This window comes from Engystomops pustulosus, chromosome 3 (assembly GCF_040894005.1).
Source record: "Engystomops pustulosus chromosome 3, aEngPut4.maternal, whole genome shotgun sequence".
Lineage (NCBI taxonomy): Eukaryota > Metazoa > Chordata > Amphibia > Anura > Leptodactylidae > Engystomops > Engystomops pustulosus.
This window is the reverse complement of record NC_092413.1, coordinates 234,335,780-234,355,742: the sequence shown is the minus strand read 5'-3', so window position 1 is coordinate 234,355,742 and position 19,963 is coordinate 234,335,780. Positions and strand designations below refer to the sequence as shown.

The 19,963-nt window shown below is 49.7% G+C and overlaps 1 protein-coding gene across 1 annotated transcript in view; it reads right to left on the bottom strand.

Annotated features, from left to right (window-relative positions):
- The window catches only part of EMILIN1 (elastin microfibril interfacer 1), a 53,605-nt gene extending 38,776 nt beyond the window's left edge, over nucleotides 1–14,829 (bottom strand). Inside the window, exons 1-3 of the mRNA XM_072143998.1 lie at nucleotides 13,870–14,829; nucleotides 1,904–2,029; nucleotides 1,480–1,694 (exon numbers count right to left, since the gene is read on the bottom strand). Coding sequence (XP_072000099.1) covers nucleotides 1,480–1,694; nucleotides 1,904–2,029; nucleotides 13,870–14,087 — 559 coding nt within the window. The 5' untranslated portion in view covers nucleotides 14,088–14,829. The remainder of the gene's footprint in view (nucleotides 1–1,479; nucleotides 1,695–1,903; nucleotides 2,030–13,869) is intronic.
- Nucleotides 14,830–19,963: the final 5,134 nt, after the last annotated feature.

The window sequence follows — 19,963 nt, the reverse complement described above, 5'->3', positions numbered from 1 at the left end:
AAGAGGCGGAGCCAGGGTATAGCAAGAGGCGGAGCCAGGGTATAGCGGGAGGAAGAGCCGGGGTATAGCGGGAGGAAGAGCCGGGGTATAGCGGGAGGAAGAGCCGGGGTATAGCAAGAGGTGGAGCCAGGGTATAGCAGGAGGAAGAGCCGGGGTATAGCAAGAGGCGGAGCCAGGGTATAGCAAGAGGCGGAGCCAGGGTATAGCGGGAGGAAGAGCCGGGGTATAGCGGGAGGAAGAGCCGGGGTATAGCGGGAGGAAGAGCCGGGGTATAGCGGGAGGAAGAGCCGGGGTATAGCGGGAGGAAAAGCCGGGGTATAGCGGGAGGAAGAGCCGGGGTATAGCGGGAGGAAGAGCCGGGGTATAGCGGGAGGAAGAGCCGGGGTATAGCGGGAGGAAGAGCCGGGGTATAGCGGGAGGAAGAGCCGGGGTATAGCGGGAGGAAGAGCCGGGGTATAGCAGGAGGAAGAGCCGGGGTATAGCAGGAGGAAGAGCCGGGGTATAGCGGGAGGAAGAGCCGGGGTATAGCGGGAGGAAGAGCCGGGGTATAGCGGGAGGAAGAGCCGGGGTATAGCGGGAGGAAGAGCCGGGGTATAGCGGGAGGAAGAGCCGGGGTATAGCGGGAGGAAGAGCCGGGGTATAGCGGGAGGAAGAGCCGGGGTATAGCAGGAGGAAGAGCCGGGATATAGCAGGAGGAAGAGCCGGGGTATAGCGGGAGGAAGAGCCGGGGTATAGCGGGAGGAAGAGCCGGGGTATAGCGGGAGGAAGAGCCGGGGTATAGCGGGAGGAAGAGCTGGGGTATAGCAGGAGGAAGAGCCGGGGTATAGCGGGAGGAAGAGCCGGGGTATAGCAGGAGGAAGAGTCTGGGTAAATCAAGAGGGGTTGCCGAGGTAAAGCAAGAGGGAGAGCCGGGTTAAAGCAAGAGGCAGAGCCGAGGTAAAGCAAGAGGGTGAGCCAGGGTATAGCAGGAGGAAGAGCCGGGGTATAACGGGAGGAAGAGCCGGGGTATAGCGGGAGGAAGAGCCGGGGTATAGCAGGAGGAAGAGCCGGGGTATAGCAGGAGGAAGAGCCGGGGTATAGCGGGAGGAAGAGCCGGGGTATAGCGGGAGGAAGAGCCAGGGTATAGCAGGAGGAAGAGCCGGGGTATAGCGGGAGGAAGAGCCGGGGTATAGCAGGAGGAAGAGCCGGGGTATAGCGGGAGGAAGAGCTGGGGTATAGCAGGAGGTTGTACAATATGCACTGGTGCAGCCAGATCTCAGAGGACCTTGTATGACCCCTCCTGCTCTATAACTTCCCAGTCTCCATTATTAATCTTCTTGTGTAAATGAATTTATATCATAACTTGTGGATTTGTGTATTGATCATAAAATTATGTTTTTTTTTGTACTTTTCACTATTTGGAAGGTCTGTGGGCAGTGTCAGGCTCGTCTCGTCTTGGTTGGACCTAATACTACCAGGACATCCATGCACAGGACTTACCCTCCCCTCCAGATCCACTGAGATGGTTCCCTCCACTGGAGCCGGAAAGGTTGGGTCTCACGGGCCGTGGCCGGGGTCTAGTGGTTGTGATCTGGGCTCCATTTGCCGGTCCCTCGGTGCAGTCATCTCCTGAATATCCATGACAACATTTCCATTCCATGTCGGTCACGGTCTTGTAGGCGATCTTGTATCGGGGTCTCATGAAGCTGCGGTACCTGAGAGATAAATAATGGCCATGTGATAGCCGCCTCCTGATGGACCAGTATTGTGTGTAGTAACACTACGAGACACTCTCAGGGTCATGACCTTAGGGGCAGCAGCTTGTGGGGTCTACAGACTCCTATAACCATCAAGACAAAACACACACAAAGACTTTACAAAGAATTCAGCAAAGAGGCTTTAAAGTAGATCCCCTAAGACTCACAGGACTGTGCGCGGACACTGGATCTGACCCCAAACACACGGCTGGTACTCCGGCTTCACATAGGCCTCCACCCCGTCCTCCACCATGCAGGTGACCGTCCTCGTCACCACATAGGCGCACCAGTTCCTGCAAAAGTAGCACAAAGAGCCATGATCTATACAGGTTACGTACAAGAAAGGTTCTGTGGGTTTGTTCTTAAGTTGGATTTGTATGTAAGTCGGAACTGTATATTTTATAATTGTAACTACAGACAATTTTTCTTTGTCCCATTGACCTCTATTTTGACCGTGATCTGGTGCCATAGACCTCTATTGTGACTGTGATCTGGTGCCATAGACCTCTATTGTGACCGTTATCTTGTCCCATAGACCTCTATTGTGACCGTTATCTTGTCCCATAGACCTCTATTGTGACCGTTATCTTGTCCCATAGACCTCTATTGTGACCGTTATCTTGTCCCATAGACCTCTATTGTGACCGTTATCTTGTCCCATAGACCTCTATTGTGACCGTTGTCTTGTCCCATAGACCTCTATTGTAGCTTTGATCTGGTGCCACAGACCTCTATTGTAGCTTTGATCTGGTGCCACAGACCTCTATTGTGGCTGTGATGTGCTGCCATAGACCTCTATTGTAGCTTTGATCTGGTGCCACAGACCTCTATTGTGGCTGTGATCTGGTGCCACAGACCTCTATTGTGGCTGTGATGTGCTGCCATAGACCTCTATTGTAGCTTTGATCTGGTGCCATAGACCTCTATTGTGACTGATCTGGTGCCATAGACCTTTATTGTGGCTGTGATCTGGTGCCACAGACCTCTGTTGTAGCTTTGATCTGGTGCCACAGACCTCTATTGTGACTGATCTGGTGCCATAGACCTTTATTGTGGCTGTGATCTGGTGCCACAGACCTCTATTGTGACTGATCTGGTGCCATAGACCTTTATTGTGATTGTGATCTGTAGCCATAGACCTTTATTGTGACCGTGATCTAGTGCAATAGACCTTTATTGTGACCGTGATCTAGTGCAATAGACCTCTATAGTGACCATCACGGGTGCCACAGACCTCTATTGTGACCATGATCTGGTGCCATAGACCTCTATTGTGACTGTGATCTGGTGCCATAGATCTTTATTGTGGTTGTGATCTGGCGCCTTTAAACCTCTATTGTGACCGTGATCTGGTGCCATAGACCTCTATTGTGCCCGTGATCTGGTGCCATAGACCGCTATTGTGACCGTGATCTGGTGCCATAGACCTCTATTGTGACTGTGATCTGGTGCCATAGACCTCTATTGTAGCTTTGATCTGGTGCCACAGACCTCTATTGTAGCTTTGATCTGGTGCCATAGACCTCTATTATGGCTGTGATCTGGTGCCATAGACCTCTATTGTGACTGTGATCTGGTGCCATAGACCTCTATTGTAGCTTTGATCTGGTGCCACAGACCTCTATTGTAGCTTTGATCTGGTGCCACAGACCTCTATTGTGGCTTTGATGTGGTGCCACAGACCTCTATTGTAGCTTTGATCTGGTGCCACAGACCTCTATTGTAGCTTTGATCTGGTGCCACAGACCTCTATTGTGGCTGTGATCTGGTGCCATAGACCTCTATTGTGGCTGTGATCTGGTGCCACAGACCTCTATTGTGACTGATCTGGTGCCATAGACCTTTATTGTGGCTGTGATCTGGTGCCACAGACCTCTGTTGTAGCTTTGATCTGGTGCCACAGACCTCTATTGTGACTGATCTGGTGCCATAGACCTTTATTGTGATTGTGATCTGTAGCCATAGACCTTTATTGTGACCGTGATCTAGTGCAATAGACCTCTATTGTGACCATCACGGGTGCCACAGACCTCTATTGTGACCATGATCTGGTGCCATAGACCTCTATTGTGACTGTGATCTGGTGCCATAGACCTTTATTGTGGTTGTGATCTGGCGCCTTTAAACCTCTATTGTGACCGTGATCTGGTGCCATAGACCTCTATTGTGCCCGTGATCTGGTGCCATAGACCGCTATTGTGACCGTGATCTGGTGCCATAGACCTCTATTGTGACTGTGATCTGGTGCCATAGACCTCTATTGTGCCCGTGATCTGGTGCCATAGACCTCTATTGTGACTGTGATCTGGTGCCATAGACCTCTATTGTGACCTTGATCTGGTGATATAGACCTCTATTGTGACTGTGACATGGTGCCATAAACCTCTGTTGTGACCGGGATCTTGAGCCATAGACCTCTATTGTGGCCGTGAGCTGGTGCCGTAGAGCTCTAGTGTGACTGTGATCTGGTGTGGTCAGATCACTGTCCCAGTTACAGTGGTGTGCAAGGGGGCTAAACTGATGCAAAGTATGAGGCAACTACAGAGTTTATAGCAGAGATTATACCAGGTGTATCAGAAGAGATATCAGGAGATTATACCAGGTGTATCAGAGGAGATATCAGGAGATTATACCAGGTGTATCACAGGAGATATCAGGAGATTATACCAGGTGTATCACAGGAGATATCAGGAGATTATACCAGGTGTATCACAGGAGATATCAGGAGATTATACCGGGTGTATTAGAGGAGATATCAGGAGATTATACCAGGTGTATCACAGGAGATATCAGGAGATAATACCAGGTGTATCACAGGAGATATCAGGAGATTATGCCAGGTGTATCACAGGAGATATCAGGAGATTATGCCAGGTGTATCACAGGAGATATCAGGCAATTATACCAGGTGTATCAGAGGAGATATCAGGAGATTATACCAGGTGTATCACAGGAGATATCAGGAGATTATACTAGGTGTATCACAGGAGATATCAGGAGATTATACTAGGTGTATCACAGGAGATATCAGGAGATTATACCAGGTGTATCACAGGAGATATCAGGAGATTATAACAAGTGTATCAGAGGAGATATCAGGAGATTATACCAGGTGTATCAGAAGAGATATCAGGAGATTATACCAGGTGTATCAGAGGAGATATCAGGAGATTATACCAGGTGTATCACAGGAGATATCAGGAGATTATACCAGGTGTATCACAGGAGATATCAGGAGATTATACCAGGTGTATCACAGGAGATATCAGGCGATTACACCAGGTGTATCAGAAGAGATATCAGGAGATTATACCAGGTGTATCAGAGGAGATATCAGGAGATTATACCAGGTGTATCACAGGAGATATCAGGAGATTATACCAGGTATATCACAGGAGATATCAGGAGATTATGCCAGGTGTATCACAGGAGATATCAGGCGATTACACCAGGTGTATCAGAGGAGATATCAGGAGATTATACCAGGTGTATCAGAGGAGATATCAGGAGATTACACCAGGTGTATCACAGGAGATATCAGGAGATTATACCAGGTGTATCACAGGAGATATCAGGAGATTATACCAGGTGTATCACAGGAGATATCAGGAGATTATAGCAGGTGTATCACAGGAGATATCAGGAGATTATACCAGGTGTATCACAGGAGATATCAGGAGATTATACCAGGTGTATCACAGGTGATATCAGGAGATTATACCAGGTGTATCACAGGAGATATCAGGAGATTATACCAGGTGTATCAGAGGAGATATCAGGAGATTATAACAAGTGTATCAGAGGAGATATCAGGAGATTATACCAGGTGTATCAGAAGAGATATCAGGGGATTATACCGGGTGTATCAGAGGAGATATCAGGAGATTATACCAGGTGTATCAGAGGAGATATCAGGAGATTATACCAGGTGTATCAGAGGAAATATCAGGAGATTATAACAAGTGTATCAGAGGAGATATCAGGAGATTATACCAGGTGTATCAGAGGAGATATCAGGGGATTATACCGGGTGTATCAGAGGAGATATCAGGAGATTATACCAGGTGTATCAGAGGAGATATCAGGAGATTATACCAGGTATATCACAGGAGATATCAGGAGATTATACCAGGTGTATCAGAAGAGATATCAGGGGATTATACCGGGTGTATCAGAGGAGATATCAGGAGATTATACCAGGTGTATCAGAGGAGATATCAGGAGATTATACCAGGTGTATCACAGGAGATATCAGGAGATTATACCAGGTGTATCACAGGAGATATCAGGAGATTATACCAGGTGTATCACAGGAGATATCAGGAGATTATACCAGGTGTATCACAGGAGATATCAGGAGATTATAGCAGGTGTATCACAGGAGATATCAGGAGATTATACCAGGTGTATCAGAGGAGATATCAGGAGATTATAACAAGTGTATCACAGGAGATATCAGGAGATTATAACAAGTGTATCAGAGGAGATATCAGGAGATTATACCAGGTGTATCAGAGGAGATATCAGGAGATTATACCAGGTGTATCACAGGAGATATCAGGAGATTATAGCAGGTGTATCACAGGAGATATCAGGAGATTATACCAGGTGTATCACAGGTGATATCAGGAGATAATACCAGGTGTATCAGAGGAGATATCAGGAGATTATACCAGGTGTATCAGAAGAGATATCAGGAGATTATACCAGGTGTATCAGAGGAGATATCAGGAGATTATACCAGGTGTATCAGAGGAGATATCAGGAGATTATACCAGGTGTATCACAGGAGATATCAGGAGATAATACCAGGTGTATCACAGGAGATATCAGGAGATTATGCCAGGTGTATCACAGGAGATATCAGGAGATTATACCAGGTGTATCACAGGAGATATCAGGAGATTATGCCAGGTGTGTATCACAGGAGATATCAGGAGATTATACCAGGTGTATCAGAAGAGATATCAGGGGATTATACCAGGTGTATCACAGGAGATATCAGGAGATTATACCAGGTGTATCACAGGAGATATCAGGCGATTATACCAGGTGTATCAGAGGAGATATCAGGAGATTATGCCAGGTGTATCACAGGAGATATCAGGAGATTATACCAGGTGTATCAGATGAGCAAATCAATATATATCAAGGACTTATGTTCATAGTCCTTTAAGGGAATCTCTTATGTTGTTCCTATTCGTTTTTTGATGGTTGCAGAAGTTTACGTCATTGATCTCTTTGGGGCCACTTTTTGATCCTGAAGCTGCCTTGGGTCTCTCATACACAATCCTCTTATCACATGGACATTAAGGGCTATACATGGCTCTAGGTTCCAGCAGAGGCCTCAGGCTGTGACGTCTTGTAGTTTTATGAGACCCCCTGGTGAGCTGACCCCATCAGCTGACATTGTTTCTTTCTACATTGGGGGCGGCCTCTATGTTATCACAATGTATCCCAGGAGATGGCACCTAGTCAGGTAGATGTGGACCTAGATGTCCTATAGCAGGCGTGACCCCCACTAGGGCTATTTCTCTGCCACCTGTAAGGTTGGGGTGAAGCTATGGGTGGTCTTCTAGCAATCTATGATCTCCTGTAAATCCTCAGAACCAATGGCCTCTTCCTTACTGGGTAACGTCCTGATTCCTCGGATCCTATTGATGCGGTACTAGGGGTTATGTCTGGTCAATAGACATCCTGTGACGTCCTAGCGGAATCATCTGGTTATCACACGTCTGACATCTGGAAGTGGCGCGGTCTCTACAGAAATCTGCTGATGTAGTATTACACATTGTTATAAGGGGAGTCCATGGCAGATGTGTATAATAATCTATGGAGCAGAGGGGGGACTTGAGGGACACCTTACTACTAGATGTGTGGGGGTAGGTTGCCTTAGTGGAGCACATATGAACCGAACCACAATCATGAAGAACATCATGAGACCAAAGCAGATCTATGGGACCTGTGACCTGAACAACAATGTGGACCTCATCGACTACTGACCAGTACCTGAAGATAGTCGCCCCAGTATGTGTACCCCTTCCCTGTGCATTATATGGACCTCATTCACTCCTGGCCAGGTAAAAATACTTGTTGCTAGTATCTGGGAATGGTCACCCAATGTGTGTAGTCCTTCTATGTCCTCATTGTGGGCCCAGACCATCTATCAGCCAGTATCTGGGGATGGTCACCCAATGTGTGTAGTCCTTCTATGTCCACATTGTGGGCTTTGACCATCTATCAGCCAGTATCTGGGGATGGTCACCCAATGTGTGTAGTCCTTCTATGTCCACATTGTGGGCCCAGACCATCTATCAGCCAGTATCTGGGGAGGGTCACCCAATGTGTGTAGTCCTTCTATGTCCACATTGTTGGCCCTGACCATCTATCAGCCAGTATCTGGGGATGGTCACCCAATGTGTGTAGTCCTTCTATGTCCACATTGTGGGCCCTGACCATCTATCAGCCAGTATCTGGGGATGGTCACCCAATGTGTGTAGTCCTTCTATGTCCACATTGTGGGCCCTGACCATCTATCAGCCAGTATCTGGGGATGGTCACCCCAATGTGTGTAGTCCTTCTATGTCCACATTGTGGGCCCTGACCATCTATCAGCCAGTATCTGGGGATGGTCACCCCAATGTGTGTAGTCCTTCTATGTCCACATTGTGGGCCCTGACCATCTATCAGCCAGTATCTGGGGATGGTCACCCCAATGTGTGTAGTCCTTCTATGTCCACATTGTGGGCACTGACCATCTATCAGCCAGTATCTGGGGATGGTCACCCCAATGTGTGTAGTCCTTCTATGTCCACATTGTGGGCCCTGACCATCTATCAGCCAGTATCTGGGGATGGTCACCCCAATGTGAGTAGTCCTTCTATGTCCTCACTGTGGGCCCTGAGCATCTATCAGCCAGTATCTGGGGATGGTCACCCCAATGTGTGTAGTCCTTCTATGTCCACATTGTGGGCCCTGACCATCTATCTCCGAGTATCTGGGGATGGTCACCCCAATGTGTGTAGTCCTTCTATGTCCTCATTGTGGGCCCTGACCATCTATCAGCCAGTATCTGGGGATGGTCACCCCAATGTGTGTAGTCCTTCTATGTCCACATTGTAGGCCCTGACCATCTATCAGCCAGTATCTGGGGATGGTCACCCCAATGTGTGTAGTCCTTCTATGTCCACATTGTGGGCCCTGACCATCTATCTCCGAGTATCTGGGGATGGTCACCCCAATGTGTGTAGTCCTTCTATGTCCACATTGTGGGCCCTGACCATCTATCAGCCAGTATCTGGGGAAGGTCACCCCAATGTGTGTAGTCCTTCTATGTCCACATTGTGGGCCCTGACCATCTATCAGCCAGTATCTGGGGAAGGTCACCCCAATGTGTGTAGTCCTTCTATGTCCACATTGTGGGCCCTGACCATCTATCAGCCAGTATCTGGGGATGGTCACCCCAATGTGTGTAGTCCTTCTATGTCCACATTGTGGGCACTGACCATCTATCAGCCAGTATCTGGGGATGGTCACCCCAATGTGTGTAGTCCTTCTATGTCCACATTGTGGGCCCTGACCATCTATCAGCCAGTATCTGGGGATGGTCACCCCAATGTGTGTAGTCCTTCTATGTCCACATTGTGGGCCCTGACCATCTATCAGCCAGTATCTGTGGATGGTCACCCCAATGTGTGTAGTCCTTCTATGTCCACATTGTGGGCCCTGACCATCTATCAGCCAGTATCTGGGGATGGTCACCCCAATGTGTGTAGTCCTTCTATGTCCACATTGTGGGCCCTGACCATCTATCAGCCAGTATCTGGGGATGGTCTCCCCAATGTGTGTAGTCCTTCTATGTCCTCACTGTGGGCCCTGAGCATCTATCAGCCAGTATCTGGGGATGGTCACCCCAATGTGTGTAGTTCTTCTATGTCCACATTGTAGGCACTGACCATCTATCAGCCAGTATCTGGGGATGGTCACCCCAATGTGTGTAGTCCTTCTATGTCCACATTGTAGGCCCTGACCATCTATCAGCCAGTATCTGGGGATGGTCACCCCAATGTGTGTAGTCCTTCTATGTCCACATTGTTGGCCCTGACCATCTATCAGCCAGTATCTGTGGATGGTCACCCCAATGTGTGTAGTCCTTCTATGTCCACATTGTGGGCCCTGACCATCTATCAGCCAGTATCTGGGGATGGTCTCCCCAATGTGTGTAGTCCTTCTATGTCCTCACTGTGGGCCCTGAGCATCTATCAGCCAGTATCTGGGGATGGTCACCCCAATGTGTGTAGTTCTTCTATGTCCACATTGTAGGCACTGACCATCTATCAGCCAGTATCTGGGGATGGTCACCCCAATGTGTGTAGTCCTTCTATGTCCACATTGTAGGCCCTGACCATCTATCAGCCAGTATCTGGGGATGGTCACCCCAATGTGTGTAGTCCTTCTATGTCCACATTGTGGGCTTTGACCATCTATCAGCCAGTATCTGGGGATGGTCATCCCAATGTGTGTAGTCCTTCTATGTCCACATTGTGGGTCCTGACCATCTATCAGCCAGTATCTGGGGATGGTCACCCCAATGTGTGTAGTCCTCCTATGTCCTCACTGTGGGCCCTGAGCATCTATCAGCCAGTATCTGGGGATGGTCATCCCAATGTGTGTAGTTCTTCTATGTCCACATTGTAGGCACTGACCATCTATCAGCCAGTATCTGGGGATGGTCACCCCAATGTGTGTAGTCCTTCTATGTCCACATTGTAGGCCCTGACCATCTATCAGCCAGTATCTGGGGATGGTCACCCCAATGTGTGTAGTCCTTCTATGTCCACATTGTGGGCTTTGACCATCTATCAGCCAGTATCTGGGGATGGTCACCCCAATGTGTGTAGTCCTTCTATGTCCACATTGTGGGCTTTGACCATCTATCAGCCAGTATCTGGGGATGGTCACCCCAATGTGTGTAGTCCTTCTATGTCCACATTGTGGGCTTTGACCATCTATCAGCCAGTATCTGGGGATGGTCATCCCAATGTGTGTAGTCCTTCTATGTCCACATTGTAGGCACTGACCATCTATCAGCCAGTATCTGGGGATGGTCACCCCAATGTGTGTAGTCCTTCTATGTCCACATTGTGGGCTTTGACCATCTATCAGTCAGTATCTGGGGATGGTCATCCCAATGTGTGTAGTCCTTCTATGTCCACATTGTGGGCTTTGACCATCTATCAGCCAGTATCTGGGGATGGTCACCCCAATGTGAGTAGTCCTTCTATGTCCACATTGTGGGCCCTGACCATCTATCAGCCAGTATCTGGGGATGGTCACCCCAATGTGAGTAGTCCTTCTATGTCCACATTGTGGGCCCTGACCATCTATCAGCCAGTATCTGGGGATGGTCACCCAATGTGAGTAGTCCTTCTATGTCCACATTGTAGGCCCTGACCATCTATCAGCCAGTATCTGGGGATGGTCACCCCAATGTGTGTAGTCCTTCTATGTCCACATTGTGGGTCCTGACCATCTATCAGCCAGTATCTGGGGATGGTCACCCCAATGTGTGTAGTCCTTCTATGTCCACATTGTGGGCACTGACCATCTATCAGCCAGTATCTGGGGATGGTCACCCCAATGTGAGTAGTCCTTCTATGTCCACATTGTGGGCCCTGACCATCTATCAGCCAGTATCTGGGGATGGTCACCCCAATGTGTGTAGTCCTTCTATGTCCACATTGTGGGCCCTGACCATCTATCAGCCAGTATCTGGGGATGGTCACCCCAATGTGTGTAGTCCTTCTATGTCCACATTGTGGGCCCTGACCATCTATCAGCCAGTATCTGTGGATGGTCACCCCAATGTGTGTAGTCCTTCTATGTCCACATTGTGGGCCCTGACCATCTATCAGCCAGTATCTGTGGATGGTCACCCCAATGTGTGTAGTCCTTCTATGTCCACATTGTAGGCACTGACCATCTATCAGCCAGTATCTGGGGATGGTCTCCCCAATGTGTGTAGTCCTTCTATGTCCTCACTGTGGGCCCTGAGCATCTATCAGCCAGTATCTGGGGATGGTCACCCCAATGTGTGTAGTCCTTCTATGTCCACATTGTAGGCCCTGACCATCTATCAGCCAGTATCTGGGGATGGTCACCCCAATGTGTGTAGTCCTTCTATGTCCACATTGTGGGCTTTGACCATCTATCAGCCAGTATCTGGGGATGGTCACCCCAATGTGTGTAGTCCTTCTATGTCCACATTGTGGGCTTTGACCATCTATCAGCCAGTATCTGGGGATGGTCACCCCAATGTGTGTAGTCCTTCTATGTCCACATTGTGGGCTTTGACCATCTATCAGCCAGTATCTGGGGATCGTCATCCCAATGTGTGTAGTCCTTCTATGTCCACATTGTAGGCACTGACCATCTATCAGCCAGTATCTGGGGATGGTCACCCCAATGTGTGTAGTCCTTCTATGTCCACATTGTGGGCTTTGACCATCTATCAGCCAGTATCTGGGGATGGTCATCCCAATGTGTGTAGTCCTTCTATGTCCACATTGTGGGCCCTGACCATCTATCAGCCAGTATCTGGGGATGGTCACCCCAATGTGAGTAGTCCTTCTATGTCCACATTGTGGGCCCTGACCATCTATCAGCCAGTATCTGGGGATGGTCACCCAATGTGAGTAGTCCTTCTATGTCCTCATTGTGGGCACTGACCATCTATCAGCCAGTATCTGGGGATGGTCACCCAATGTGTGTAGTCCTTCCATGTCCTCATTGTGGGCCCTGACCATCTATCAGCCAGTATCTGGGGATGGTCACCCCAATGTGTGTAGTCCTTCTATGTCCACATTGTGGGCCCTGACCATCTATCAGCCAGTATCTGGGGATGGTCACCCCAATGTGAGTAGTCCTTCTATGTCCTCATTGTGGGCCCTTACCATCTATCAGCCAGTATCTGGGGATGGTCACCCCAATGTGTGTAGTCCGTCTATGTCCACATTGTGGGCCCTGAGCATCTATCAGCCAGTATCTGGGGATGGTCCCCCCAATGTGTGTAGTCCTTCCATGTCCTCATTGTGGGCCCTGACCATCTATCAGCCAGTATCTGGGGAAGGTCACCCCAATGTGTGTAGTCCTTCTATGTCCACATTGTGGGCCCTGACCATCTATGTCCGAGTATCTGGGGATGGTCACCCCAATGTGTGTAGTCCTTCTATGTCCTCATTGTGGGCCCTGACCATCTATCAGCCAGTATCTGGGGATGGTCTCCCCAATGTGTGTAGTCCTTCTATGTTCTCATTGTGGGCCCTGACCATCTATCAGCCAGTATCTGGGGATGGTCACCCCAATGTGTGTAGTCCTTCTATGTCCACATTGTGGGCCCTGACCATCTATCAGCCAGTATCTGGGGATGGTCACCCCAATGTGTGTAGTCCTTCTATGTCCACATTGTTGGCCCTGACCATCTATCAGCCAGTATCTGGGGAAGGTCACCCCAATGTGTGTAGTCCTTCTATGTCCACATTGTGGGCCCTGACCATCTATCAGCCAGTATCTGGGGATGGTCACCCCAATGTGTGTAGTCCTTCTATGTCCACATTGTTGGCCCTGACCATCTATTAGCCAGTATCTGGGGATGGTCACCCCAATGTGTGTAGTCCTTCTATGTCCACATTGTGGCTGCTCATCATCTATCAGCCAGTATCTGGGGATGGTCACCCCAATGTGTGTAGTCCTTCTATGTCCACATTGTTGGCCCTGACCATCTATCAGCCAGTATCTGGGGAAGGTCACCCCAATGTGTGTAGTCCTTCTATGTCCACATTGTTGGCCCTGACCATCTATCAGCCAGTATCTGGGGATGGTCACCCCAATGTGTGTAGTCCTTCTATGTCCACATTGTGGGTCCTGACCATCTATCAGCCAGTATCTGGGGATGGTCACCCCAATGTGTGTAGTCCTTCTATGTCCACATTGTGGCTGCTCATCATCTATCAGCCAGTATCTGGGGAAGGTCACCCCAATGTGTGTAGTCCTTCTATGTCCACATTGTGGCTGCTCATCATCTATCAGCCAGTATCTGGGGATGGTCACCATATTGTTAGACATGATCACCTACCTGTGGCGGCTGGCAGCTCGGAGTCCGTTCTGGGCCTGTGTCACACCCTGTGCTGTCAAGACTTGTCCCTGGGGAGCAGTACCCCCTGTGTATAAGTTGTATCGAGGAGGATAGTTCGTGGCATAAGCTCCACTAATGTACAGTAGATAGGTGAGAAGACACAACGCTTTGGTTCTTTCCATTATCATCATGAAGTCTTTCATCAACTTTAGAGACATTAAGTATAAGGAGAATCCAACCAAATCAGAGCTCAGAAGTCATCAGAGGAAGAGATGGGTCGCACTCTCTAATTGTCTCACAAGAGACTGCTGCTCCTGCACACGTCAACCCGGGGGGGCTGATGGCCAAGACTTTCATGGGACGTTGAAGGATCCAAAGTGTCTGAAATTCCACAGGGAAGTCTATCTGCCCGATGGGGGCTGTTGTCATCTGTCAGGCAGATGTTTGGAGAATAGTGGTGGTAGGACCTTCAGAAGATGAGCAAGCTGTGGTGTTCCTCAACATAACCAAAAACATGTTCCCTTGTGTGACAAAAGCACAAAGTCTTGTGTGTATCCCAGACTGATGGTCCAAGGGATCTTACTACATCACCACAAGATCCTCCACGTCACTCCCAAGAAGACCTCTCCCTCTCCTGGAACAAGATTACAATGATCTCCGGGATCCAAATCCCACTTGGTTTCCAGAGTCCAGCTCCTATTTGGTCTCCTGGATCCCGATCACTTTTGGTCTCCTGGATCCTGTTGCACTTTGTCTCCTAGAAGCGGTCTACTCTCCTGTGTTTGGTGCCTCTTCTGGGACCGTCACTTCTCTTCCTGCCCCCGCATCTTCACAAGGAGCCTCCTTAAATCTTGTGGGACAGCAGAGCACTGCCAGCATCCTTCTGGAGAGGGAGAAGAAAGCCCGGAGCAGGAGACTGAGGGGGGAGGAGAGAGACAACTGAAAGAAAATCTTCATCCCCAACCCCCTCCCAAAACTTCCTGCCTTCTCTAACTCTGGATGTTAACCCTGCAGATCACCTTCCATGCTGGCAGAGCGGCAAGCTCTGGGGCTTCATCATGGGGGGGGGGGGGCGGTGCTATGGGGCTTCATTATGGGGTGGCTCTGGGGCTTCATCATGCGGGGGGTGCTGGTGCTATGGGGCTTTATCATGGGGGGAGCTCTGGGGCTTTATCATGGGGGGGGGGCTCTGGGGCTTCATCATGGGGGGGCTCTGGGGCTTCATCATGGGGGGGGGCTCTGGGGTTTCATCATGGGGGAGGTGCTGGTGCTATGGGGCTTTATCATGGGGGGGTGCTCTGGGGCTTCACTTCATCATGGGGGGGCTCTGGGGCTTCATCATGGGGGGGCTCTGGGGCTTCATCATGAAGGGGGGGGCTCTGGGGCTTCATCATGGGGGGGGGGCTCTGGGGCTTCATCATGGGGGGGGGCTCTGGGGCTTCATCATGGGGGGGGCTCTGGGGCTTCATCATGGGGTGGGCTCTGGGGTTTCATCATGGGGGGGCGTTTGGGGTTTCATCATGGGGGGGGTTTGGGGTTTCATCATGTGGGGTCCTCTTGTGCAGATGTTTCCAGGCGCTGATGCCATTCATCCCTGCTCTTCATACATCCATTGTACCGGCCTGTACCCCTCCCCCACACACAAAGTCATCGCTCGCTATATATGAAGTAAACTCTCTGTGCCCTTCTCCTGCGCCGATGATTTGTAGGACTTTCCGGTGTTTGTACACGTACGGTGCAGAGACGGACCCCGCGCCACATTTATCATGCAGGCTCTATGATATAGTGATGGGAAGTCCGGCTCTTCTTAGCGAGCTGGATCATTAGGCTCTGCTCACTAGGAAGAGCCGGTTCTATAACTTGAATAATAGGGAGTCTCCCCACACCGCTCCACTACTAATCCGATTATATCTGGCTAAAGTGGGTGTGGTGAGCCGATCAGGCACGGGGTTAATGAGCTATCGCCCCACAGAAGTGAGCCGACTTCTGTCATTCACACCGCGCTCCGTGACCCAGCACTACTATGGTAAAGGTGCACCAAAAAAACTGTTGGATTTGGAGCAGTGCAGAAGGAGCCAGATACATGCAGAATGTGCAGTACAATTCACGAATCTGTCGCCCCTGCACATAGTACACAGGACACTGCACATAGTACACAGGACACTGCACATAGTACACAGGACACTGCACATAGTACACAGGACCCTGCACATAGTACACAGGACCCTGCACATAGTACACAGGACACTGCACATAGTAAACCCCCTGCACATAGTACACACTGCACATAGTACACACCACAAGTAATACACACCCCTGCACATAGTACATCCCCTTCACATAGTACACACCCCCTGCACATATTACACCCCCTGCACATAGTACACCCCCTGTACATAGTACACACCCTGCACATGGTACACACCCTGCCCATAGTAAACCCTGCACATAGTAAACCCTGCATATAGTACACCCTGCATATAGTACACCCCTTGCACATAGTACACCCTGCACATAGTACATAACCTGCACATAGTACACAGGACCCTGCACATAGTACACAGGACCCTGCACATAGTATACCCCCTGTACACAGTACACAAGACCCTGCACATAGTACACAGGACACTGCACATAGTACACAGGACCCTGCACAAAGTACACACTGCACATAGTACACAACCTGCACATAGTACACACCTCCTACACATAGTACACACTGCACATAGTACACACCCTGCACATAGTACACAGGACCCTGCACATAGTGCACACCCTGCACATAGTACACATCCTACACATAGTACACATCCTGCGCATAGTACACAGGACCCTGCACATAGTACACCTCCTACAAATAGTGCACACACTGCACATAGTACACCCCCTGCACATAGTACACAGGGCCCTGCACATAGTACACAGGACCCTACACATAGTATACCCCCTGCACACAGTACAAAGGACCCTGCACATAGTACACAGGACACTGCACATAGTACACAGGACCCTGCACATAGTACACAGGACCCTGCACATAGTACACAACCTGCACATAGTACACATGACACTGCACATAGTACACAGGACCCCTGCACATAGTACACACTGCACATAGTACACACCTCCTACACATAGTACACACTGCACATAGTACACACCCTGCACATAGTACACAGGACCCTGCACATGTACACACTACACAGGTCCCTGCACATAGTACACACACCCTGCACATAGTACACACTGCACATAGTACACAGGACACTGCACATAGTACACACTGCACATAGCACACAGGACACTACACATACTACACCGGACCCTGCACATAGTACACAGGACACTGCACATAGCACACACTGCACATAGCACACACTGCACATAGTACACACTGCACATAGTACACAGGACCCTGCACATAGCACACAGGACCCTGCACATAGTACACAGGACCCTGCACATGGTACACAGGACCCTGCACATGGTACACAGGACCCTGCACATAGTACACAGGACCCCTGCACATAGTACACAGGACCCTGCACATAGCACACAGGACGCTGCACATAGTACACAGGACGCTGCACATAGTACAGAGGACGCTGCACATAGTACACAGGACGCTGCACATAGTACACAGGACCCTGCACATAGTACACAGGACACTGCACATAGTACACAGGACACTGCACATAGCACACAGGACGCTGCACATAGTACACAGGACGCTGCACATAGTACAGAGGACGCTGCACATAGTACACAGGACGCTGCACATAGTACACAGGACCCTGCACATAGTACACAGGACACTGCACATAGTACACAGGACACTGCACATAGTACACACTGCACATAGCACACAGGGCCCTACACATAGTACACACTGCACATAGTACACAGGACACTGCACATAGTACACAGGACCCTGTACATAGTACACAGGACCCTGTACATAGTACACAGGACCCTGCACATAGTACACAGGACACTGCACATAGTACACAGGATCCTGCACATAGTACACAGGACACTGCACATAGTACACAGGACACTGCACATAGTACACACTGCACACAGGACACCCTGCACATAGTACACAGGACCCTGCACATAGTACACACTGCATATAGTGTACACAATGCACATAATACACACATTGCACATAGTACACACTGCACATAGTACACAGGACACTACACATACTACACCGGACCCTGCACATAGTACACAGGACACTGCACATAGCACACACTGCACATAGCACACACTGCACATAGCACACACTGCACATAGTACACAGGACCCTGCACATAGCACACAGGACCCTGCACATAGCACACAGGACCCTGCGCATAGTACACAGGACCCTGCACATGGTACACAGGACCCTGCACATGGTACACAGGACCCCTGCACATAGTACACAGGACCCTGCACATAGCACACAGGACGCTGCACATAGTACACAGGACCCTGCACATAGTACACAGGACCCTGCACATAGTACACAGGACCCTGCACATAGCACACAGGACCCCTGCACATAGTACACAGGACCCTGCACATAGCACACAGGACCCCTGCACATAGTACACACTGCACATAGTACACAGGACACTGCACATAGTACACAGGACACTGCACATAGTACACACTGCACATAGCACACAGGACCCTACACATAGTACACACTGCACATAGTACACAGGACACTGCACATAGTACACAGGACCCTGTACATAGTACACAGGACCCTGTACATAGTACACAGGACCCTGTACATAGTACACAGGACACTGCGCATAGTACACAGGATCCTGCACATAGTACACAGGACACTGCACATAGTACACAGGACACTGCACATAGTACACAGGACACTGCACATAGTACACAGGACACTGCACATAGTACACCCTGCACATAGTACACAGGACACTGCACATAGTACACACGACACTGCACCTAGCACACAGGACACTACACACTACAAAGGACAGTGCACATAGTACAAACTGCACATAGTACACAGGACACTGCACATAGTACACACTGCACACAGTACACAGGACACCCTGCACATAGTACACAGGACCCTGCACATAGTACACACTGCATATAGTGTACACAATGCACATAATACACACATTGCACATAGTACACACTGCACATAGTACACAGGACACTGCACATAGTACACAGGACACTGCACATAGCACACCCTGCACATAGTACACAGGACATTGCACAAAGTACACACCCTGCACATAGTACACAGGACCCTGAACATAGTACACCCCCCTGCACATAGTACACACTGCACATAGTACACACCCTGCACATAGTACACACTGCACATAGCACACACTGCACATATTATACACTGCACATAGTACACAGTACCCTGCACATAGTACACACCCTGGTCCTAGTACACAGCACCCTGCACATAGTACACACTGCACATAGTACACACTGTGCTGGTTCTGATAATTTGGACCTCTCTGTGTGCCTTTCCCCTTCTATCCTTCTGTTTCTTTCTCTGAGACAGCTCTAGAGCTTCCAGTTCATGGACCTCTGATCCAGAGCTGGGGAGAGTCCACACTTTATGGGAAGGTTGTCCAGTTCAGTGTCTAGTATGTGGAAAGGCGCCTCTAGAGGAGGACAGGAGGTCCCTGGGCAGGTGCTGACAATAAAGCATCATGGAGCTTTGGGGGTGCTGCACATCACAGGCTGCAGACGCCCCTCGCCCTCTCCTTTTATCCCGATCACATGCGGCCCCAGTATGTGCCACAGGCCGCCCTCCAGAGCAGTCTGGACTGGACAAGGGAGGGAATAGAGGTCTCTAGAGGAGGACACATGATTCTGGGGACATATATGGTAGGGTAGTGCCGGCTCTCCCCATACTTCATGGTTACTGAGCTGCACCTCTTTACCTCTAAGTATTACCAGCTCTCTGAGAGCTGTGATAAGGTCCCTGATGTGTGGCTGCAGCTCCTGACATGAAGGACACAAGTGGCTGCTGGAGGAGCTTTGATCTTGGAGTGGATGGAGGATGGGGAGCAATGCTGGTCCTGTGATGTCGGAG